Source organism: Alnus glutinosa, chromosome 4 (genome assembly GCF_958979055.1).
Source record: "Alnus glutinosa chromosome 4, dhAlnGlut1.1, whole genome shotgun sequence".
Classification (NCBI taxonomy): Eukaryota; Viridiplantae; Streptophyta; class Magnoliopsida; order Fagales; family Betulaceae; genus Alnus; species Alnus glutinosa.
In genome coordinates, this window is record NC_084889.1 from 34,122,671 (window position 1) to 34,149,294 (window position 26,624).

Consider the following 26,624-nt stretch of genomic DNA (forward strand, 5'->3'; position numbering starts at 1 on the left):
CTGCTTGCAAAGGCAATATTATCCCTTAAAATGAACTCCGATCCCAACAAAGTAACAACCGTGAAATAAAGAAGGCTTTTAAAGCCCATGTGTTCAGGTTGGCTCTTGGCTACTATGTATCGCATTTGGCGTAATAAGAATGCTTTGAAGCATGACAATAATCCTTTGTCATGCTACTGCAGAAGATTGATCATGTTTGGACAATCTCTCATCTCCCACCCTTTTTTTTCTCTCCAAAATAGTCAAATTCAAAATATTCTACCATTTTTTTTTTTTTTTCACTTTTTATATCACATCAATATTTTTTTATTATTATTCAAATAAAAAAATTCACTACAAAACAAATTTTTTTTTTTCACTTTTCTATAAAACATATCCAAACTTTTTAATACTTTTTTTACATCAACCACTTTTACTACTATTAAAACAAAAATTTCGCAACACAATTATTTACCAATCACATCCATTAAATGGGAAGTTAGATGCCATGTAATGGGGAAATGAAGGCCTTGTTTGGCAAGCCCTTCGCTTCAAGTATGAGGGGATTTTATTTTTATTTTTTTAAGTGATAGTAAAAAGTTACTAATGTGATATAAGCAGAAAAAATTTAAATGGAAAAGTGGAAACAATTTGTATTGTAGTGGATTTTTTTTTATTTAAATATTAATCAAAAAATTATTGATGTAATGTAAAAAGTAATAAAAAGTTAGAATGTTTTGAAGTTAATTTGTTTTTTAAAAAAGTGGAAAAAAAGAAAAGGGGAGGAGAGGTAAGGGGAGGGAGGGATTGTCAAATGGGGCCGAAAGGTTACAAAGAAACGAGGTAATGATTGGTTTAATGAAGTAATTATCAACATAATCAACCAACTTTAACTATGACATGACTGTTGGATTTAATGATAGTCCATAAAGACAACGTAATGGGTTGTGTCCCTGAAAATGAACATATATGCTAGATGTAGACTTTTTCTTCCCCTGTTTTCAGGTCATCAAAAGCATTAAATATTCATTTACCTTATATTGGGAAATGAATTTTTTTTTTGAGTAATCGTAAAATATAATTGATGTAATATAAAGTTAAAATAATTTATATGAAAAAATAAAAAAGTTTTGTATTGTGGTGATTTTTTATTTATTTAAATAGTAATAAAAAAGTGTTAATGTGATATAATAAATAAAAAAATTAAGAATATTTTGAAGTTGATGTTTTTTGGAAGAAGTAAAAATAAGAGGAGGGACGGAGGAGGAGAATTTCAAATGAGGCCACTTCAACAATTAGTGCTGTACTTTATTTTTCAGAGTCTTTGTAACCCCAATTACGACTTTTGGCCCTTTAAATCTCAAATTATAATGAAAGTTATTTCCTTATTAAAAAAAAACCTCGAGGACATCACTCGTCTGGGTAGGTGACCTAACGAACCCCTTAGACTTAGCACACAACCTTTTATCTCTTTTGTTTACTTGGGTTGTAGACTTATTATAGTATGTACTATAAGCCCAGGTGGGCTCTTAACATAATGGGATAGATTAAAGTATTAATATTTGGTTAAGATTCCGTTTGTTTAGTGGGATTATGATTGAAATTAGGATCAGGATTAGATAATATGAACTTGGGATTAACGAATCCTAGAGGGTCGGGTATGGATCATGACTGTTGGATTTAACATGACTCTTGGGTTTAATGATAGATCGATAAAGATGTCCCAAAAACTGAACATATGTGCTATTTGTAGATTTTTTCTTCCCCTGTTTTCAGGTCATCAAAAGCATTAAATATTCATTCCCCTCATATTGGGGAAGAAATTTTTTTTTTGGAATCATTATAAAATATGATTGATGTGATATAAAGTTGAAATAATTTATATGAAAAAATGAAAAAAATTTGTATTGTGGTGGTTTTTTTTATTTAAATAGTAATAAAAAGTGTTGATTTGATATAAAAAGTGATAAAGTTAGAAATGTTTTGAAGTTGATATTTTTTTGGAGAAATGAAAATAAGGAGGGGGGAGGGGGAGGGGAATTTCAAACGGGGCCTATGACCTTGTTTGACAACCCCTTCTCCTCAAGTATGAGGGGATTTTATTTATTTTTATTATTATTATTATTTGTTTTTTTTGTAAGTGATAGTAAAAAGTTATTAATGTGATATAAAGTAGGAAGAATTTATATGGAAAAGTGAAAAAAAAAAAAATTTGTATTGTAGTGGATTTTTTTTATTTATTTAAATAGTAATAAAAAATTGTTGATGTGATGTAAAAAATGAAAAAAAAAAAATTAGAATGTTTTGAAGTTAATTTGTTTTTGGGAAAAGTGAAAAAAAGAAAAGGGGAGGAGAGTGGAGGGGAGGGGAGGGATTGCCAAATGGGCCAAAAGGTTATAAAGACACGGGGTAATGATTGGTTTAATGAAGTAATTATCAACATAATCAACCAACTTCAATTATGGCATGACCGTTGGATTTAATGATAGATCGATAAAGACAACGTAATGGTTGATGTCCCAGAAAATGAACATATATGCTAGTTGTAGACTTTTCCTTCCCCTGTTTTCATGTCATCAAAAGCATTAAATATTCCTTTCCCTCATATTGGAGAATATTTTTTTTTTAGTGATTGTAAAATATGATTGATGTGATATAAAATTGAAATAATTTATATGGAAAAATGAAAAAATGAAAAAAAAATAAAAATCTAGTCCTAGTAAGAAAATGAAATAAAGTCTTAATTGTAATTAAACAAGAAGAAAAAATAAAACTAAAATCTCGGGTTGACGATCAAGTTTTGCGTTTTGTACATTCATTGTCTGAGAACAGGTAAAATTCTATTTAAACGACGCTACTCCAATATTATTTTTGACATTTTTCCTATTTTTCGTTTTCACTGAAAAATATGGGTAAATTTTGTCCTACATTAGACACCCCCACTTGAAAAAACTCATCCTCGAATTTTCTTTACGATATGTCACGCGAGGCTTATCCTAAGAAAGGTACTTGGAAACATCTACGTAGATAGCACAAAAACATGACTTTTTCTTTTTGTCTCATTCCATAAAAATTTCTCAAACTCTTTCTTTTTGGATGTCATATTTAACTTCATCGTTTTCTTTAAAAGAATCGTCACTGTTTTTAATTTCTGTGGTGATTGTGATGAGTTGCGCTTGTGGTAGATATTGTTCTTTATCTATATATCATTAAATGCAACAGTCGTGACTTGTGGCATGAAAAGGAACGCAATCTTCGAGCTCAGCTCGATAAATTACAGTTATCTTCCTGTAGCTTCATTCCATCCCATTAGTTTGTGATATATATATATATATATATATATATCTCTGTGTGTGTGAGAGAGTAAATACATATATACTTTTCTTTTTTTTAAAATAAAATTGACAATGCCACTACGTGTGCATCACGTGCAAGAGGCATTTGACGATGATGGACAATAAATGCTATGGGCTCTTGTGTTTACTCAGGGAGTACATTTCATATTGTAAATGATATAGACTATTGTGTGGACCATACAACAAAAGTCCATAACATTTGCAAGTCTTCATTACTGAAGATGTTGAAACATCTTCCTCCGATCCCTTCAATTGTATGATATATAGTTTATGTCCGCATGCACAAGCTTTTGGCTATTAGAGCTTAATTTTCATTGTTAAATACATAGATCATTGAATGAGTCCAAACATATAGTAGGTGTAATAAAGATATATATCGACTATTGTGTGGACAATACAACAAACTTAACTTTAAATAAAAGAAAAATATTAAAAAAAAAAAAAACAAAGGAAAGACAAAATGAAATGAAAAAAAATGGGGTGGTATATGATCATGAGATTATAAGTTACTCGGTATATTATTTTTGAGATTTCTTTTATTAATTAGTGTGACATAAATCTTTTTGGAAAAGTACATATATCCTCATCAAATTACTACTCAGTACTCAATTGTCAATATACCCTTCAAACTACCAATTGTGTTAATGTCCCCCCTCAAACTACCAAAAAATGTCAATGTTCTCCCTAAGACCAACAAAAGGACAAAATTGACCCTAAATTTGTTTGAATAAGACAAAAATAAAAAATGAAAAAATGAAAAATTATTTTTTAAAAAACAAATTAAAAAAGAACGATTTTTTAAAAAACAAACAAAAAATAACTGAAAATTACAAGAGCATTTTTTTTTAAAAAAAAAAAAAAACAAACGAGAAAGAAAAAAAAAACTAATTTTTTTTAATAAAATAAAAAAAGGAAAAAGACCAATTTTTTTTTAAAAAAAAAAAAAACTGAAAATTATTTTTTTAAAAAAATAAACAAACCAAAAAAAAAGCTTTTGTTTTATTTTTTTGGAATAAATTTTTGTTATTTTATATATTTTTTTTAGTTTTTATTTTATTTTAATAATTTTATGAAGGGTATTTTTGTCATTAGTTGGACATTGAAATTTTTTGGTAGTTTAAGGGGGGACATTTGATACAATTGGTAGTTTGGAAGGTGCATTGACAATGAGCTGGTAGTTTAAGAGGATTATGTGTACTTTTTTCTAATTTTATTTTATTATTATTTTTTTCAATAAGGGAATGGAAAATTGGAAATTATAACAAAAGAAAACAAACAAAAGGTGGGGCAACCCTTACAAAAGCCCAGAACAACCAAAAACAGTGTAATAAAAACTTAGAACTATCCAAAATTGGTCAAATAAATGACCGAACCTAGGGACGGAGGGAGGGGGGGCTGGCAGGGGCCATGACCCTGCCAGCCCCCCCCCCCCCCCCCCCCCCCCCCCCCCAATTTCCTAAAAAAAATAAATTATAAGCTAAGAAATTTTTTTTTTCTAAAAAATTAAAAAATATAAGGTAAAATCAATTATCAATGATCAAAGATCAAAAAGGGGCTACTTAATTGCTCCCTCATTACAATACCATATATAATTATGGAAAAAAGAGACTATTTATAAATACAATTTATAATTTTTTTAATCCAGACTTTATCTATGACATGTTTAACTGTCTCTCTAGCTAATATTCCATGAGCAGCTGAATTTGCGTTCTTATTCACATGCTCAATTCTCCATGGCCGTAAGTGACACAAATTCTCTTTGTTTTAGACCTTGTTTGTTGGAATTAAAATCAATAATACCTTACCAATAATTTGTATGGGCATAATTTTGGGATTATTTTATTAGTATGACATTAGTTTCCTACTATATATTGGACTCATTCAATTCACTCATACCCACATGAGAAATGATCCCTACACTCATTTCTCACAACAGCCCCACAACAAGTTGACGTGGCTGGTAATATTTTATTATTTTTTTATTTTGTTTTCTTTTCTTTTTGTAAAAAAGTAATAAAATATTACCAGCCACGTCAGCTTGTTGTGGGGCTGTTGTGAGAAATGAGTGTAGGGATCATTTCTCTACTCACATATATATATATATATATATTGAAAAATCAAAAGCTTGTGCAGACATACATTATCATGCAGTTGAAGGGAGGAAGACGTTTGAAGTTTGAACATCTATATAGTAATGAAGCATTAATGGAAATATTATGGACTTTTGCTATATCGTTCACACAAGAGTCCATATCGATCATTTACAATATAATCACAATACGAGGAGGTACTATATATAATTTATTTTTCCAACGCAAGAGTCCATATCGATCACTAGTGTACTAAAAATAGTAATATTACCTCCACAATAATCAAAAGTTATCATTTTAAATAGTTTTAAGGTGGCTAAAATTGGTAAATAAGCCAAAACTATCTAGTAATTTCATACTTGGGTGTATATACGTTCAATAACTATGCAAAAATTTCAATAACAATAATGGTTAATAAAAGGTAGCTAGGTCGAAAAAGAACTCAAATTTAATATATAAATGGTTTTAGGATGGCTAAATCTATGACAAATAGCATTTTATGACTATTTTTCATTATTTAATGTTGATTTAATTCGATCTACCCAACCCTTACCTAATAATACTATTTGCCACCCTCTTAGTCCCACGATACAGACGGAATACTCAAGGAGCTGTACCTCTCATATTGTAAATGATATGGACTGTTGTGTGGACAATACAACAAAAGTCCATAACATTTTCAATGCTTTTGAAAAATATTAGTCAGACTCCAAATAACACATAGAATGGGGGTTGAATAAGTGTATGCCAATATATATAATGCAGAATTAAAAATTGAATCAACCACAAACAAACAATCACCAAAATATAAAAATCAATAAAGCAATTGGTACAGATATTTGGTGACGAAGTTGAAACTTTTTGAACAGCTCTTTAAAATTAAAGTCACTCCGGAGCAGACAAATCCAGGAAATCACATTGAAGAATCTGCAAAGTACAAAATGTTAATACTCACAAAACATTTGCAGTCGTCACACTCTTGAATTACAACAAGTGACCCACTTGTCTGCTTCTCTCCCAGAACCTCTGGATAGTTCTTCTTTTTTATCTCATTAACTAGAACTCTGGTTGACTTCAATTGTTCAAGGTTGATGGTTCAACAATATCAAAATTCAGAGAGAGATATAACGTTAACACTCCAAGTATAAAACCCTCTTTTAGCACACTTAATTCAAGAGTAGAATCCTTAATAAATCTGTGCCTAGAAGTCCGTTTAAATGGACTTTAAGAAAACTTAGTTTTAGTTGGAATACGATTTTAGCAAAATTCGCCCAAATTTTTGGTCTTATAGTGCGAGGCGAGTTTGGCACACTTAACTGCCTCTCTAGTTAATTCATGAGAAGCTGAATTTCATTCCTATTCACATGCTCAATTCGATCTCCATGACCATAAGTGACACAAATCCTCTTTGATTTAAACTTTGTTTGTTGGAATTAAAATCAATATATAATACCTTACCAATAATTTGAATAGGCATAATTTTGAGCTTATTCTATCAATGAGACATTAGTTTCCTACTATATATTGGACTCATTCTTTCATACCCATATATATATTGAACATTCAAAAGCTTGTGCAGACATACATTATCATGCATTAATGGAAATATTATGGACTTTTGCTATATCGTTCACACAAGACTCCATATCGATCATTAATTACAATATAATCACAATACGAAAAGGTACTATAATTTATTGTTCCAACACAAGAGTCCATGCTGATCACTAGTGTACAAAAAATAGTAATATTACCTCCACAATAATAAAAAGTAGTTTATCATTTTAAATAGTTTTAGGGCGGCTAAAATTAGTAAAAAGTCCAAAACTATCTAGTAATTTCATATTTGGGTGCATATACGTTCAATAGCTATGCAAAAATTTCACTAACAATAATGGTTAATAAAAGGTAGGTTGAAAAGAACTCAAATTTAATATATAAATGGTTTTAGGATGGCTAAATATATAACAAATATGATTTTATGACTATTTTTTTATTGTTTAATGTTGATTTAATCCGATTTACCCAACCGTTACATAATAATGCCATTTGTCACCCTCTTATTCTCACGATACAGGCGGAATAGTCAAGGAACTATACCTTTCATATTGTAAATGATAAGGACTGTTGTGTGGACAATACAACAAAAGTCCATAACATTTACAATGCTTCTGAAAAATATTAGTCAGACTCCAAATAATACCTAGAAGGGGGGTTGAATAAATGTATGCCAATATAATGAGAAATTAAAAATTGAATCAACCATAAACAAACAATCACCAAAAAAATAATAAATTAATTGGCACAGATATTTGGTGACAAAGTGGAAATATTTTGAACAACTCTTTAAAATTAAAACCACTTCGTGGCAACCAAACCCAGGAAATCACATTGAAGAATCTGCGAATTATAAAATGTTAATACTCACAAAACATTTGCAATCGTCACATTCTTGAATTACAACAAGTGATCCACTTTTCTGCTTCTCTCCTAGAACCTTTGGAGAGTTCTTATTTTTTATCTCCTTAACTGGAACTCTGGTTGATTTCAATTGTTTAAGGTTGATGGTTAAACAATAATCAAAACTCAGAGAGAGATATAACGTTAACACTCCAGATAAAAAACCCTATATTAGCACACTGAATTCTAGAGTAGAATCCTTAATAAATTTGTGCCTAAAAGTTCATTTAAATAGTGTTCTAGAAATCCTAGTTCTAGTTGGAATAAGATTTCAGCAAAATTCGCCCAAATTTTCTGTCTTATAGTGCGGGGCGAGTTTGGCATAGTAAACATCTGAATTAAGGAAATTTTATTTCAGGGAGATTTGTTTTATTTTGAGTTAGCTTTCCAATTCCTCTTATTTCACCTTAATGCAATACTTGAGACAAATTTTATGGTTAAAACACTGAGACATGCTCAATCTGAAATTGACAAATCTGATTTTAACTCAACTTAATGAAAATTTTTCGATTTGCTCATTCCCTTGATTGATTAGACTTAATCAAATCATATAGGTTTTCTATTCCTTGATTGATTAAGCTTAACCATATCTTATAGGTCTTCCAATTCGAATTGGATTAAGCCCACCCGAATTGAAGTCCATCATCATGTCTTGGATACACTTCTTCATCGATTTAACCACTAAACTAAAACTTACAACCAAAAAAGTTTTGACATCGAATTTGTCAACACTAAAATCCTAATAGCTTCATTACTAAACATGTTGAAACATCTTCCTCCCTTCAATTGCATGATAAAATATGTTCACACAAGCTTTTGGTTTTTAGAGCTTCTTCTTTTCTATCTTTTTTTTTTTTTACATAATAATAATAATAATAATAATAATAATAATAATAATAATAATAATAATAATAATAATAATAATAATAATAATAATTTTCTAAGCTTTTGGTTGTTAGAGTTTTAATTGTTAAATACATGGATTATTGAATGAGTACTCCAAAATATAGTACTTATTGCAATCCCAGCTATATGCAGTTGAGCATTGCTCTACAGTATGAAATATATTAAGGTTATGTTGGGCATGCAAAATGACTATTTCATTCAAAGAAAATAATAAGTTTGATTAGGAATGGAGGAATGTGAAATATAATAGCTTTTATAATGATATATAATAAGGATCTAGTACTGAGAATAACCATTCATATTTTTCATAAAGGAATGACTATTTTAAGGTTAGCTATTTCATTCCACATTATTCAATTTTCAATAAAATTATTTATTTTCCTAATGAAACAGCCATTTCGCATATCAAACATAACCTAAATGTATTAATGCTTGCATCTGATGTTTAGTGTAAAAAGAGATGGTTGGTCACAACATTTGGTCACTTTAGTGTGTGTATATGTGTGAAAAACGTTGCAAATTAAACAACATGAGAAAATGCAACTAAAACTCTCTCTCTCTCTCTCTCTCTCTGAGTTTTCTGTGTGGCGACTCGCGAGGCATTATTTAGACTGTGGGAATGATGAGTATCATTCTAGTAGTGTGCTCCACCACCTGATAAAATGTATTGAAGATTTACGAGCAAAAGCACATGGAACAACTCTAGTCATATCTTGATTCAATGGGATGTTTAGGTGTTTAATTTTTTGAAATCTAAATTCAACTATAATTTACTGTGCGAATTTCGAGATAAAATAAAGTTGAAAATATGTTTAGATGGTTTGACATCCTGAGACAAAATTAGAAAAAAGTTAGATAAAATTTGATTTATTTTTGAAAATTGCTAATACTAATAAATATCAATAGATTTTTTTTTTTTTTTTGGTAATTACCTTTTCTCCCCATGAACTACCAACTCGACCAAAATAGAGTATTCAATTACCAAAAACAACTATTTTCCCCCCTTCCTTCAGTCAAAGGGGTTAAAACAAACGGTCAACGGGTCACATGACCGTCACATGCTATTTTACCCTCATTTTCTTCTTATTTTTCCCCCATGAACTACCACCATCTTCCAACATGCTCCCATGAACTACCACGATCTTCCAACATGCCTCCATGTAAAACGGCACGTGACGGTCACGTGACCCGTTGACCGTTTGTTTTAACCCTCTAACTGACAGAATGGGAGAAAATGGTTGTGTTCAGTAGTTGAATGCTCTATTTTGGTCGAGTTGGTAGTTTGTGGGCTCTTTGCGCAAAAGTTGGTAGTTCATGGGGGAAAAAGGTAATTACCCCCTTTTTTTTTTGAAAAACAATGCACCCAAACATCCTAATATATCTAGTTAAGTTTTTTGTTTTCCTGTTAATTGTCTTCAAAAAAATAGCCAAAAATATAAATAATAATAATAATAAAGAAAATAAATTTTATAAATGAATTCATTAAATTTACAATAAATATGGACTCTCGTGTGAACGATATAGCAAAAGTCCATGCTATTTACAATAATGCTTCATTACTATATGTCCATGTTCAAACGTCTTCCTCCCTTCAACTACATGATAATGTGTGTCCGCGCAAGCTTTTGATTGTTCAATTAATACATGCATGGAGGAATGAATGAGTCTAACAAACTAATGTCACTAAAAAAATAATCTCAAAATTATACCAAGTAACTTTTCCCCATTCAAATTACTACAATTAATGATCATCATCATTATTGTAACGTCTGCATTAAGTTGGTACGTAACTTAGCAATATTGTTCACATACATTTAGTATCAATAAATTACTTGTTTCAACCATATGGTGACGTCGTTTCTGTTGAAACGATGCCAATACAGACGTCGTTCACGGTACTGATGTCGTTTCATCTCCTAAACGATGCTAGTTAGTGTTGTTTAGGAAAAACGACACTAGCTAGCACGGCACTCACTGGCTTTTTTTTTAAGTGCATTCAGCCAATTGGGTGTCTGAATTAAAATCACCCAACTTTAGCACAAATTTAGCATAAAGTAATATTCCTGTACCAAAGAATAAGATGGTGCATTTGAACTTTAAAAATTAAAACTCATAGAGTACGATGTCAATAAAGATTGTATTCTTTTTCTTTTTCTTTTTAGGGTTTAGGAATAAAGATAGATTGTATTATAATCTGCATGTGGCTGACGTACTCATCCTTAATTTGGCAATGACATTTGATGATGATGATGATGCATAATAAATGGATGTGGGGCTCCTGTTGAAACAACAAATTGTAGTACTAGCGTGCATCTCGTGGATCGGATAGTAATTAATGCGATTTGTCGCCCTCTTATCCCTTTCTAATTTCCCCGGCCGGCCCCAATCTTACTTGTATGGTTTCTAATTTCTATAACTAAAAAATCAATCTTTATCACACTAAATGTTTGTGGGAACCACGTCGATCGCATGGGATTGGAGAAGGATCCTAGCCTCTTCAATTAAAATGAAATAAAAACGAGTGGATAAGTGGATTCCTTACAAAATACAAAATAGATGGATGAAAACTTACAAAATGACATTTGCCATTTTCTAAATTTTTTTTTAAGGAATAAGGTTATATTTAAGCTTTTGGTGACCTGAAAATTAAATTCCTTTTGACAAGTCTACAACTAGCATATATGTTCGATCATTTTCTAGGACACACACCAACCATTACCTTGTCTTTATCCATCTAATCCAACAGTCATGTCATCAAGTTAATTGGCTGATTATGTTGTTAATTACTTCATTAAACCAATCATTACCCCGTGTTCTTATAAACTATTTTTTTATTGTTTAATGTTGATTTAATCCGATCTACCCAACCGTTACCTAATAATGCTATTTGTTACCTTCTTATTCTCACGATACAAGCAGAATAGTCAAGGAGCTGTACCTTTCATATTGTAAATGATATGGATTGTTGTGTGAACAATACAACAAAAGTCCATAACATTTACAATGCTTCTGAAAAATATTAGTCAGACTCCAAATAATACCTAAAAGGGGGGTTAAATAAGTGTATGCCAATATAATGAGAAATTAAAAATTGAATTAATCACAAACAAACAATCACCAAAAAAATAATAAATCAATTGGCACAGATATTTGGTGATGAAGTGGAAACCTTTCGAATAACTCTTAAAATTAAAACTACTCTAGGGCAGCCAAACCCAGGAAATCACATTAAAGAATTTGTGAATTACAAAATGTTAATACTCACAAAACATTTGAATCGTCACACTCTTGAATTACAACAAGTGATCTACTTGTCTGCTTCTCTCCTAGAACTTCTGGATAGTTCTTCTTTTTTATCTCCTCAACTGGAACTCTGATTGATTTCAATTGTTTAAGGTTGATGGTTAAACAATATTAAAACTCAGAGAGAGATATAGCGTTAACACTTCAGGTATGAAACCCTCTATTAGCACACTGAATTCTTGAGTAGAATCCTTAGTAAATTCGTGCTTAGAAGTCCGTTTAAATAGAGTTCAAGAAAACCTAGTTCTAATTGGAATAGGATTGCAGCAAAACTCCCCCAAATTCTCTATCTTATAGTGTGGGACGAATTCGATATAGTAAACGTCTGAATTAGGGAAATCTTATTTCAGAGAGATTTGTTTTATTTTGAGTTAGCTTTCCAATTCCTCTTATTTCATCTTAATGCAATACTTGAGACAAAATTTATGGTTAAAACACTGAGACATGCTCAATCTGGAATTGACAAAATTTGATTTTAACTCAACTTAATGATTTTTTTTTTATTCGCTCATTCCATTGATTGATTCAACTTAATCAAATCATATAGGTCTTTTATTCCTTGATTGATTAGGCTTAACCATATCTTATAGGTCTTCCAATTCGAGTTGCATTAAGCCCACTTGAATTGAAGTCCATCATCATGTCTTGGATACACTTCTTCATTGACTTAATCACTAAACTAAAACTTACAACCAAATAAATTTTAACACCGAATTTATCAATACTAAAAACCTAATAGCTTCATTACTAAACATGTTGAAACATCTTCCTCCCTTCAATTGAGTGATAAAATATGTTCGCACAAGCTTTTGGTTTTTAGAGCTTCTTTTCTATCTTTTTTTTTTTTAAAAATAATAATAATAATTTTCTAAGCTTTTGGTTTTGTTAGAGTTTTAATTGTTAAATACATGAATTATTGAATGAGTACTCCAAAATATAGTACTTATTGCAATCCCAACTATATGCAGTTGAGCATTGCTCTATGGTATTAAATACATTAAGGTTATGTTTAGTATGCAAAATGACTATTTCATTAAAAGAAAATAGTAAGTTTGATTAAGAATGAAAGAATGTGAAATATAATAGCTTTTATAATGATATATAATAAGGATCTAATACTGGGAATAACCATTCATATTTCTTATAAAGGAATGACGACTTTTTACGGTTAGTTATTTCATTCTACATTATTCAATTTTCAATAAAATTATTTATTTTTCTAATGAAATAACAATTTCACATATCAAACATAACCTAAATGTATTAATGCTTGCATTCGATGTTTAGTGTAAAAAGAGATGGTTGGTAACAACGTTTGGTCACTTTGGTGTGTGTATATGTGTGAAAAACGTTGCAAATTAAACAGCATAAGAAAATTTGATTGCCGTACAAATAATAATGATGATGATCATTAATTGCCGTAATTTGAATGGGGAAAAGTTACTTGGTATAATTTTGAGATTTTTTTTTAGTGACGTTAGTTTGTTAGACTCATTCACTCCCCCATGCATGTATTAATTGAACAATTAAAAGCTTGCGCGGACATACATTGTCATGCAGTTGATCGAAGGGAGGAAGACGTTTGAACATGGACATATAGTAATGAAGCATTATTGTAAATAGCATGGACTTTTGCTATATCGTTCACACGAGTCCATATCGATCATCTAATATAAGCATATATTGTAACTTATTGTTTCCACACAAGAGTCGTTATCATTTATGAAGAGGATTCTATTCCATCATTTATAATGCATATGGTCATGATTATAAGCCTAATTAATGCATGCCATGCACATCTCCAGCTGGCAATGCCCCACATCTTGTTGATGACCGTTTCTATAAGTTTGAAAAGTTACTCGATCGGTATATTATTTTTTAGATTTCTTTTATTAATTAGTGTGACATAATTTTATTTTATTTATTTTTTCAATAAGGGAATGGGAAAAAGGAGAAATTACAACAAAAATAAAACAAACAAAAGGATGGCAACCCTTACAAAAGCCTCAAACAACCAGGAAAGAGTGTAATTAATAAAAACTTAGAACTACTGAGAATCGGTCAAATAAAATAACCCGGCCTATAAAAAGAACTGGAGTGGCCACAGAAGGCAATATCCGTGAAAAGAAACAGCCATTAAAGTAATAACCGTGAAATAAAGAAGGTTTTTAAAGCCCATGTGTTCAGTTTGGCTCTTGGGGCTACTATGTATCGCATTTGGCGTAATAGGAATATAATGCTTTAATTCATGACAATAATCCTTTGTCTGAGGAGCGGCTACTGCAGAAGATTAAATGGGGAAGTTAGATGCCATGTAATGGGGAATGGGAAGTTTTATTGTATTATACATCGTTCTATTCTGTCTCTCTTTTTTTTTTTAGATCCATCTCCCATATCTCTGTAGCAATGTAAAAGCTTTCTATTATAATCTTATATTCTTTCTTTGCCATTTTTAATTATATATCTTATTGGGTCTCCATTTATCTTTCCATCCAAACTCCAATTACATTTAAAAGATTGTTCGGGTTACAATCGCGCTCGTTCAATCATATTGGATAGATCGATTGTTGGTAAATTCCTTCATGTTTAATTGATTTAGACCCTTTTTTAAAAAAAAACAAAATTCATACTTTATTGATAAAATCAATTATCAATGATCAGTGACCAAAAAGGGGTTACTTGATTGCTCCCTGATTACAATACCATAATTATGAAAAAAAGGGGCTATTTATAAATGCAATGTGAATTTTTTTCAATCTAGACTTTATCTATGACATGCTTAACTGTCTCTCTAGCTAATCCTTGAGCAGCTGAATTTGCATTCCTATTCACATGCTCAATTCCATGACCGTAAGTGACACAAATCCTCTTTGATTTAGACCTTGTTAATTTGTTTGAATCAAAATCAATAATACCTTACCAATAATTTGAATGGGCATAATTTTGAGATTATTATATTAGTGTGACATTAGTTTCCTACTATACGTTGGACTCATTCACTCATACCCATATATATATATATATATATATATATATATATATATATATATACACACATTGAAAAATCAGAAGCTTGTGCAGACATACATTATCATGCAGTTGAAGGGAGGAAGACATTTGAACATCTATATAGTAATGAAGCATTAATGGAAATATTATAGACTTTTGTTATATCGTTCATGCAAGAGTCCATTTCGATCATTTACAATATAATACGAGGTACTATAATTTATTGTTCCAACACAAGAGTCCATGTCGATCATTAGTGTACTAAAAATAGTAATATCACCTCCACAATAATCGAAAGTTTTTCATTTTAAATAGTTTTACGGTGGCTAAAATTGGTAAATAGGCCAAAACTATCTAGTAATTTTATACTTGGGTGCATATACGTTTAATAGCTATGCAAAATTTTTACTAACAATAATGGTTAATGAAAGGAAGGTTGGAAAAGAACTCAAATTTAATATATAAATGGTTTTAGAATGGCTAAATCTATGACAAATAGCATTTTATGACTATTTTTTTATTGTTTAATGTTGATTTAATTCGATCTACCCAATCATTACCTAATAATGCTATTTGTCACCCTCTTGTTCCCACGATACAAACGGAATACTCAAGGAGTTGTACCTTTCATATTGCAAATGATATGGATTGTTGTGTGGACAATACAACAAAAGTCCATAACATTTACAATGCTTCTGAAAAATAATAGTTAGACTCCAAACAACACCTAGAATGAGGGTTGAATAGGTATATGTCAAAATAATGCAGAATTAAAAATTGAATCAACTATAAACAAACAATCACTAAAATATAAAGAATAATAAAGCAATTAACACAGATATTTGGGGACGAAGTATAAACTTTTTGAACCACTCTTTAAAAGTATAACCATTTCAGGGCAGCCAAACCCAGGAAATCAATCAAATATCGAAGAATCTGCGAATTACAAGATGTTAAAACTCACAAAACCTTTGTAGTCGTCAAACTCTTAAATTACAACAAGTGACCTAGTTGTATGCTTCTCTCCCAGAATCTCTGGAAAGTTCTTCTTTTTGATCTCCTTAACTGAAGCTCTGGTTGGCTTTAATTGTTCAAGATTGATGTTTAAATAATAATAAAAACTCAGAGAAAGATATAACGTTAACACTCTAGGTATAAAACCCTTTCTTAGCACACTGAATTCTATAGTAGAATCCTTAATATATTCGTGCCTAGAAGTCCGTTTAAATAGACTTCAAGAAAACCTAGTTCTAGTTGGAATATGATTTCAACAAAATTAACTTGCCCAAATTTTCAGTCTTATAGTGCGGAGAGATTTTGGCATAGTAAATATCTAAATTAGGAAAATCCTATTTCAGAGAAATTTGTTTTATTTTGAGTTAGCTTTCAAATTCCTTTGATTTCGTCTCAATATGATACTTGAGTCAAAATTTATGATTAAAACACTGAGATGTGCTTAATTTGGAATTGACAAATCCAATTTTAACTCCACTTAATGAAATTCCAATTTGCTCATTCCCTTACTTGATTAGACTTAACCCAATCATATTGTTCTTCTATTCCTTGATTGATTAGTTTAAACAATATCTTATAGGTCTTCCAACTTGAGTTGGATTCAACCCGGCCACTTGAATTGAAGTCCATCATCATATCTTGGATAAACTTCTTCATCGACTTAACCACTAAATTAAAATTTACAATCAAATAAGTTTTGACACTGAATTTGCCAAAACTGAAAACCTAACAGCTTCATTACTAAACATGTTGAAACACCTTCCTCCCTTCAATTGCATGATAATTTATATTCGCACAAGCTTTTGGTTTTTTGAGCTTCTTCTTTTCCTTTCCTTTTAAAAAATTTAATTTTCTAAGCTTTTGGTTGTTAAAGCTTTAGGGTTTTTCTAAGCTTTTGGTTGTTAGAGTTTTGACCGTTAAATGCAAGCATTATTGAATGAGTACTCCAAAATATAGTACTTGTAATAATGAGGTGGCGCCCATCACTTGGCAATCCCAACTATATGCAGTTGAGCGTTGCTTTACAGTATTAAATACATATGTTATGTTTGGTATGCGAAATGACTATTTCATTAAAAGAAAATAATTGGTTTTATTAAGAATGGAAGAAGATGAAATAAAATAGCTTTAATGATATATAATAAGGATCTAATAGTCAGAATAACCATTCCCATTTCTCATAAAGGAATGACTATTTTTAGGCTATTTCATTCCACATTATTCAATTTTCAATAAATCTATTCATTTTCCTAATGAAATAACAATTCCGCATACCAAACATAACCTAAATGTGTTAATGTTTTCATCAGATATATACTAAACTATTATTTTATTTTATTTTTTTTGCGAAAATGTCTTAGAAAAGAATACCAATATCCGTAGCCACTTTCACAAAATGAGGATATCACTTTTAGATATCAACACGGCTATTGCAGTTATTATCCGTTATCTATATATTAGGTAATGAGCCTTTTAAGTTTTCTTTGAGCCACTATTAAGGCATATTTTAAATGATTTTAAAAATAATTTAGTTAGATTTTTAGTCTTTTGAACTTGTTTTAATATTTTTTAAAGCCCTAATCTTTTGAAAACATATTGATTTCACATTACTTTTGCATTTTTGTTTAAGTGTTACATAAGGAAGCAACACAGCCAACTAAACAATTGTAAACATAACCTATACCCAATTCAAAATGACTTCTTTTTGGTGAGTTTATTGAATATAAAATATATATATTTTATATAAAGAGTATACGAATAATCACATTCACATACCTTAAAACTGTTATCCGCATCCTCATAGACGAATATGAATTTTTGTTAACTGCATCTATATGTGTTGATAGTGGATATGTGTAGATAACGGATGCGAGTGGTTAACATCCGCCCGCATGTACACTCTTAATTAGGCTTGACAAATTTGACATGACCTGCGAATCCAACACGAACAGGATACGAATATATAGGATTTAAGTTTAGACTATAACCCGTTTATGATCCGTCAACCCGTTTATGACATGTTTATGACACGTTTATGACCCGTTTATGACCCATCAACCCGTTTATAATATATTTAGGACGAGATAATTACATATTTTTTACCAAATTAGTTAAATGGGTTGACACGCTAAGTCGATGAGTTGATACACCAACTAAATGGATTGACACGACAACTCGAATTGCTAAGCCTACTCCTAATGAACAAGAACTAATTCCTTACAAAATAAAGGGCAAAATTTTCAAAATAAGGGACGTTTTGAAGCATTAATTGTAAGCGATGACGAATTTCGCTGTATATACATATCTCTCCGCTTCTTCTTTTTTTTTTTTTTTTTTTTCATATATAATATTATTCTCTTCTAATTATGCGAGTCGAGTCATGTCCCACCGCCAACCTTCCTTGATTTTTCGTCGTCTCTGTATTGTTCTGTTCACACGGAATTTAATAATAAAAGCCATTGTAGGCAGTAGCTAGGTTGATGACAAGTCTGTGGCTATATATACGCATGCTCTCTCTTCCGAAATTAAGCGCCAAGGAATTATATCTCATATATAGCTACCAAGCAAGAGTACTATTCTCCCTAGCTAGCTCGCCTTCCCTTCAATGGCTCAAGTGATCAAAGCCGGATACTGGTATTGCCAGAGTAACTTCCCGGTGGAAGACATAGATTCCTCCCTTTTCACCCATCTTTTTGCTGCCTTTGCCAATGTGAACGCTACCAGCTACCAAGTCGTCTTTCCAGAAAGGTATGAGGTGCAGTTTGAGTACTTCACCGAATCAGTGCGAAAACGAAACCCTGATGTTAAAACCATTCTCTCCATCGTCGGAGATCCTTCCATCTTCCGTTCAATGACTAGCCGTCCTGGCTCCCGGCAAACATTCATAGATGCCTCCATCTATCTAGCCCGGAGTTACAACTACGATGGCCTCAGCCTCCACTGGCGGTATCCCTACACGAGCGAAGAAATGGCCAACCTTGGCTCACTCCTCACTGAATGGCGAGCTGCCGTGAACGAAGATTCCCGGTGCACTGGAGAAGCGCCGTTGCTTCTAACCGCAGCGGTGTTTTACTCCTCAGACTATTGGTCTTCCTTGAAATATCCGATTCAGGCTATCTCAGATAGCTTGGACTGGGTCAATGTATGGGCCGATGACGTGTACACCCCCGATTGCTCACCCAAGCTGACTGGACCGCCTGCTCCATTGTACAATCCAACAAGCTGTGAACTTAGCGTGGACAGCGGCATCAGAGCTTGGATTCATGCAGGTGTGCCGGCCAACAAATTAGTCCTCTGCCTTCCATTTCATGGACGCAGTTGGCTTCTGGTGAATGCTGAGAACCATGAAATATTCTCGCCGGCGAACGGACCGGTGCCTGATAGTGACCCCATACCATATAGCAGAATCGAGACTATTGGTGCCGTAAAACAGTTCGATCCCTCGTATGTCACGGACTATTGCTATTCTGGGACGACATGGATTGGTTATGATGATAAAGATAGCATTTCTACTAAGGTTAGATATGCCAAGAAAAAGGGATTGCTCGGTTACTTTGCATGGCATCTCGACGACGATGACACTGTTCAGTGGACTCTTTCAAGGGAAGGTACGTAAAATATTAGTATAAATTCATTCCAAGTACGTACGTATACTCATGCATGCATATTTAATTAAAATTTTTCCAAGAAACTGATCATCTTAATTAAGTAATATTGATTATTACTCTATATCGTATCCTTATTGAAGTTAAAGTAGTACTCTTCCAATTTGAATTTGTATGTCTTCAAGATTCTAACTTGTAGCTTGTTCTTCTTAATTATTGCTGTGGCAGCTTCTGAAGCATGGGATAATGCGTGATGGTATCAGTAGAAGCTTCTATTACAGACATTAAGGCCAATAATTAGATGTGTCGTGCGTGTTTAGAAGCTTGTATTATCCACAATAAGGCCAATTAATATCAGGTGTGTTGTAAGGCCAATAATCAGACCCGCGTGTATTTGTAACATAGAAGCTTGTATTATCAACAATAAGGCCTGTAATCAGATATGTCGTGTTTAGAAGCTTAATTGTATTAGCTACATTAATAAGGCCAATTATAAAATATGGTGTGTTGTATGGCCAATACTCGGATGTGCTCTGTTATTTCCAACATATATGTAGAAGCTTTTATCATCCATAATAAGGCCAATAATCAGATATTTAAGTTGTTTTTAATATCTTGTCTTATCAACAATAAGACCGATAATTAATGGATACGTACGTACGTAAGTACCTTGTCTTATTTTTAGTAACGCCTAATGGGGTTTATATTGACTAATGATAGAGTGATATTTGTTAGCTTTTTAGTGGTCGGCAAATTCAATATATGTCAAAATGTACAGGGTGAAGTCGGTGCAAAACTCAATTCAAGACATAAAAATTCAGGGTTGTGTATGTACGTAGTTCAACATTGACCTACTCACGATAGTACGGTAAAATGATCAAGACATTTAGGTAAATACAAACTTTGTGACGTAACAAAACAACAACTGCTAGAAAACAAACACCAGAGCTCAAGCACAGAATACAAACAACAAAACAGATACAACCACAAGAGCTCAATCACAGAACCAAAAACAATTATAAAAGAGAATGAAGGTTCCATATGTGGATAATAGAACTATCTTTAGCCTCAAGCTTAATTGGAGCTCTAGCCAAAATCCTGGACCGCTCCTCCCACCTAATCTGGCCAACAATGGCTTCCTCTGTCTTGTGAGAATTTTCATCAACCAGGGCATTTTTTTCCTTCCAAAGATGATAGATGCAAACACCTAGGCAAAGCTTTGCAAGGCAGACTTTAAGACTTTTACCCTTCAGCTTAGCAACACTCCAAACCACAACTAAGTCCTAGTCAAATGGAGGAGAAGAAAAGCCACAATCATGCATGATAGTATACCAACTGTTTGAGTAGTAGTCAAAATGTGTTTTTTTAACTATTATATATTTGTTGTTTTTGTTTTTCTTATTGATGAATTTATTAAAAATAATATATATATATATATATATATATATATATATATATATATATATATAAGAAGAGTACGTGGATGCAGTTGATCACTATTCGTCTCAACATATGCGAATAGTAATTTTTGCTAATCGCATATATATGCATCCGCATATATAAATGGTAAATAGTTACAGATAGCAGATGCGAACGATTAATATCGACTTGTATGTTCAACCCTAATTAAAACATAAAACTACTAGTATCATTTTGGAGTCTTGAAAATGCCTTAAGCTTGCAAAACATACAATGAGCCTTTTCATGATTTTGAAGCTTACAATTAAAAGCTGGGCATGAACACTATATTAAAAGCTGCTTTGAGTAGAGGGATGACTAACTTTGTTTTTGTTGTTTACTCAAACGCCCTCGCCATCTTCGTCCTTCTTGTAGCTTCCATCGTCTTTTACAGGTTCACATATTCATCTGCTCCAACTCTCCTAAGAGCACTAGTAGCAGATTCCCAACCATTTTCCCTATGTTTAAGGAACAAAATTACTTTTTGTTTCTCTATAAAAAAATACCCCACAATAGATTCCCTTACTTTTCCCTATATCAATTAAATATTAGTTTTTTACTCTTATTTTATTCTTTTTCTCTCTTTCCTACTTTTTCTCTCTTCCTTATATCAATTAATTATACTTTTTTTATATTAAAATAATACATAGGGAATGAATAGTAGACATGTATACATTGGGAATCACTATTCATTCCCAACCCCCTCATCTAAATATAGGGCATCTGCTGTGAATTATCAAAAAATCTCAACGTTCCATCAAGACCAACAAAAAGATAAAAATGACCCTAAAATTTTTTCAATAAGACAAAAATGTTCTTATAAATTCGAAAAAAAAAAAAATGATTTTTTTTCTTTTTTTTGAGGTGATAGTTTTTAAATTTTTTTAAAAACAATTATTTTTTCTGAAGGGTATTTTTGTTATTAGAGGACATTGACATAATTGATAGTTTAGAGGCATTGATAATGAGGTGATAGTTGGAGCAAGATGTATGTACTTTTCCTATTATTATTTTAATATGTACGTTGTGGCAAAAAATGTTGAGATGGCTTAATGTACGTCACCTTAATTATTTAACGGAAAACACACAAAAGGACACTTTTAAAATCCACGAAATATCTAGGCAATCGAATTCAATTTTTAAAAACTCAGACAATAATCACAAATGACGCGTTATTCATAGCTTTATTTTACATTCATCTTTATTTTTAACTGACCTTATATTATCAATTCCTCTTGCTCGCAGTCAAAATCAAATATTCAAACTCAGAAAGCCTTGTTTTCATATTCGTACACAAAGTGGTTATGGACTTATCCAGGCAAGCTCTTCTTAGTATGTGGCTTATCACCTATTCTTTTGCTCAAAAATCAGATTGCCAATAGCTATGTCGTTAGACGATAAGGCCCATATATTCATATGAACTTCTGGGTTTTTGATTAAACCCTTTAGAAGGGTATTCACAACCTTTGATCTTTGCAAAAGAAAGTAAATTAGACAAAGGAATTTGCCTGCGCGGGCTGGGGGAAGATAGTTTCGTTGCCTAAATCAGTTGATGTTTGAGGATAAAAGACTAACGAAAATTGTAAAAAAATGTTGTTAGAAAAAGATAGAAGAAGAAGAAGATCATTTACCAATTTCAAGCGTAATTGGAATCGGGTCGTGTCTGTTCAAGGATAGGATCGTGAGCCTTCCATTTAGATGGGCTTTGGAGTTTTTAGAACTAACCCAAGGATATGGGCCTGCCGACTTTGCCCATGTCCCAACATGGTGGATTTTTAAAATCCAACCAAGTCCGGCATTAGGAAATTGTATGGACAATTACAACTTTTTCATGAACAGAATTATTTTGCATGTTAAGAAAAATCAAAGATACATAATAAAGTGTTATTCAATAAGCATGCATCTTTTGGACATATTTGCACATGGTACAAAAATTACCTCCAGATAGTCTACAAAGCTGTCAATGTCTCTTAGCCAGTCTTGTCCTGGCCTTAATTTATTTAAGCGTATATATATTAATAATCACATTATTAATTTAATTTTATATATAGATTTAGATAGTAATGTAAAACGTTCATTACTTTATATGCAGAGAGCGGATAATAATCGCATTTAATAACCGCAATAATCGCACAAATGCAAATACGTAAAAATGATAACCGTATCATGAAGATGTAGATACTGCTAATAACCACATCCGTATTTTTACCCCTAATTGCAGGGAACTGATATTAGATCGTTTCAACAAATTTAGCGAGTCTATTGAGAATGCTTACTAAGAGAAATGTCAAATGGTAAATTAATTGATTTTTTTTGTTTTTTTTTTTTTAAAAAAAAATGTTTTACCACTAAAGAAAAAAGAACTTCTCTGACAATCCTATCATTGGCTCGTTTGGCAACACTTTTTAAAATGGGTTTCTGCATTTTTTTAAAAAGTAAAAAAAATAAAAAAAATATACTAATAAAAAACTCAAAATATAAAACACTAAAAACTACTTTTAACTTTTTGTTGCGTTACAACCAAAAAAAAAAAAAAAAAAAAAAAAAAAAAACAACCAAACAAACTCTAAAACAAACCCATGTAATACGTATCCTCGTGACATTTTTCGTTCGCAGCCTATATGGAAAATGTTGCACATTGACCATAAAATCACATTGATTTTTGGCACTAGTCATTGGTTTACATGCACCACGGGGCCCAAAATTATGCACTAGTCAAGGTACGATTAATGTAGCAAGTTCAGAAAGTGATCACAACGCATCAAATTAATGTCAAGTGAGCTTCAACGAAACCCACCATTTCATATGCTGATAGGCTTATCTACAAACTATTTGGGGAGTAAACAGCCACGTCAAATTGAGTTTTTTTTTTTTTACCTATATTATTATTATTTTTATTTTTCCTCTAAAGATTATGTGGCTTTTAAAAGAAAATGTATTGTAATTTTTTTTTTTTTTTTTTTTTAACAGCACTTCATCCGAATCCGTTATATATATATATATATATATATCAATGCCAACTAAATTAGGCAAGGCTGCTGATTATTGAAAGTAGCAGTCAAGAAGCATTCAGAGTTGCCATTTCCAGGCAAGCTCCTCTTACTCGGAACATCTGGAAGGAGGTGGCTTACTAGCTTGCCACTTTTGCTGAGAAACCGAATTGCCCTGCTTTCGTCGAAGCTTATCTATTAAAGCTGATCACTACACAATTCAGGAACGACTTTGTCAATGAAAGGGTCGTTGAGAACGATGGCATTAATACTTTCCTGTTCGATTATACATTTATACATATAATCCCTTTGTTTCCCCTGTTTGGGTTTTGATTGACAATAATCAGATTTCAGTCAAATGAGGTACTTTCTCAGGGAAAATGCCTACACGAGTGGACCAAGATCCCCTACTAGTGGAGATCCTATTATTAACCTGCTCCCTCCTCTTTGGGCATGGGTCTATGAGACGGGCAGGGGGCTCCCTCAGGCATGGTCTCTCTACAATTTCCCCAGCCCCGACCCTCCTCTGAGAGCAGGGGATTATAAGGCATCCTTATACTTACATGAGCTTATTGTCTTTTGTTTTGTGTTTCTCCTGACTTGGCTGGCCATAGGAAACTGACTTTTCAAGGAGTTATTCGGTTGTCTTACATGGCATATTTGACATGAATATTTATAGAAGATTATTTGGCATCGCTTTAATAAACTAAACTATACGAAAATCCAATTATTTCAGCAAACAAAAGTATTAGAAGTCGGACAGTGACATTATTTTAAGATATTTTCTGACATATTCGTCTCTCATAAATTCGATCATGAGATGCATTATCAGCTCAAGATGAAGGAGATAATGGACAACCCAAGGGGCGATTATTAGTGGTCGTTTTGACTACAACTGCTACCGTTGTGCTTCTACTGGGCCTTGTAATATGTTGCTTACGGAAGAGAATGCTCAAATTAAAAGGTAAAGTTTTTCTACTACATGTACTCACCATCTATAATTGGAAGTGAGGATTCTTTACTACGAACTGCCATGATTGAGGAACTGACACTTTTGGTCATCTTCTCTTCTTTTATATCTTTTTTTTTTTTTCCCTGTTAATATGGGAATGGTTGTTACATCTAAAGAATAAGAGTCTAGAATTAATCATATGGCAGCTGCAGGAGATTTCAATGGCAACGTTCCTAATCTACAAGTTTTTATTTTAACTGACATTGAGGCAGCTACAAGTAGATATTCAATTGAAAATAAACTTGGACAGGGAGGTTATGGTCCTGTTTTCAAGGTAAACTTCCGTTAGACTACATATATTATGGCATTGCCCATCATCATTACAAGTGCTTCAATTTTTTTAGACTAAATAAATTGGCAGAAACATAACTCTATCTATAAACCACTCCCATGCTAATTTTGGCAGCAGGAGTAGAAATTGCCTTGCAGTATCTTAATGATGGAAAGAAAACAATTAATCATGGGTGTCTATTTATTTATTAGGGAGTATTACCAAATGGACAAGAAATAGCAGTGAAAAAGCTTTCAAAAACATCTACCCAAGGGTTTGAAGAATTTAAGAATGAGGTTATACGTACTGCGAAACTGCAACATGTAAATCTTGTGCGACTTTTGGGATTTTGCATTGAGAGGAATGAACAAATGCTGATCTACGAGTACATGCCAAACAAAAGCTTGGACTTCTACCTCTTTGGTCAGATATCTTTCCTGCAATTCAATTACAGTGAATGAGAATGAAATAACATATGAGCTCTTGCATCTTTTGCATAGAAGGCCACAAGCCAATAATTCCTGATGTTGACACTTGCGCCAAACACCCTTTAAACTTAAATAAAGCCAAGGTCATCTCGGTTCAAGCTTATAGGGATACTGGCACAAGGTGTCTTTTAAAATTTTTGGGCATTTTTTCGCATCTTATTCCTTTATTAGCCCAATGATAATTGAATGACTGACTTTTCGCAATCTAATTTAAAATAGACCCTATGAGACGGTATCTATTGGATTGGAGAAAACGCATTGAAATCATTTAAGGGATTACTTAGGGGCTTCTATATCTCCAAGAATACTCGAGAATGACAATTATTCACCAAGACTTGAAAGCAAGCAACATTTTATTAGATGACAAGATGAAACCCACGATCTTTGACTTTGGTATGGCTAGAATTTTCAGGAAAGATGATCATGAAGCAAACACAGGTCGGATTGTTGGAACATAGTAAGTACTTTACCTAAAAAGCTTTATAACCTAAGCTTTCTTGTTAGTTAGATGATTAATTTTGATGTTAAAAAATCTATTGCAGCGGTTATGTTCCTCCTGAGTATGTTAGAAAGGGTGTATATTCCACCAAATCTGATGTTTATAGCTTTAGAGTTCTACTTCTACAAATCATTAGTGGCAAGAGGACTGCTTGTTATTATGGTTTGGATGGGAACCTAAACAT

At 32.1% G+C, this 26,624-nt stretch overlaps 1 protein-coding gene across 1 annotated transcript; it reads left to right on the forward strand.

The window, feature by feature from the left end:
- The first annotated feature begins 18,658 nt into the window (after nt 1–18,658).
- Nucleotides 18,659–20,241, forward strand: LOC133866954 (class V chitinase-like). The gene is made up of 2 exons (XM_062303619.1): nt 18,659–19,725; nt 19,951–20,241. Exons 1-2 carry the CDS (start codon nt 18,723–18,725, stop codon nt 19,974–19,976), a joined length of 1,029 nt encoding a protein of 342 aa, XP_062159603.1. The 5' UTR covers nt 18,659–18,722; the 3' UTR covers nt 19,977–20,241.
- The last annotated feature ends 6,383 nt before the right edge of the window (nt 20,242–26,624 follow it).

Coding starts and splice junctions, on each gene's coding strand:
- LOC133866954 (XM_062303619.1), top strand. CDS start 18,723: ATGGCTCAAGTGATCAAAGCCGGATACTGGTATTGCCAGAGTAACTTC. Junction 19,726..19,950: donor GTGGACTCTTTCAAGGGAAG/GTACGTAAAATA, acceptor TTGCTGTGGCAG/CTTCTGAAGCATGGGATAAT.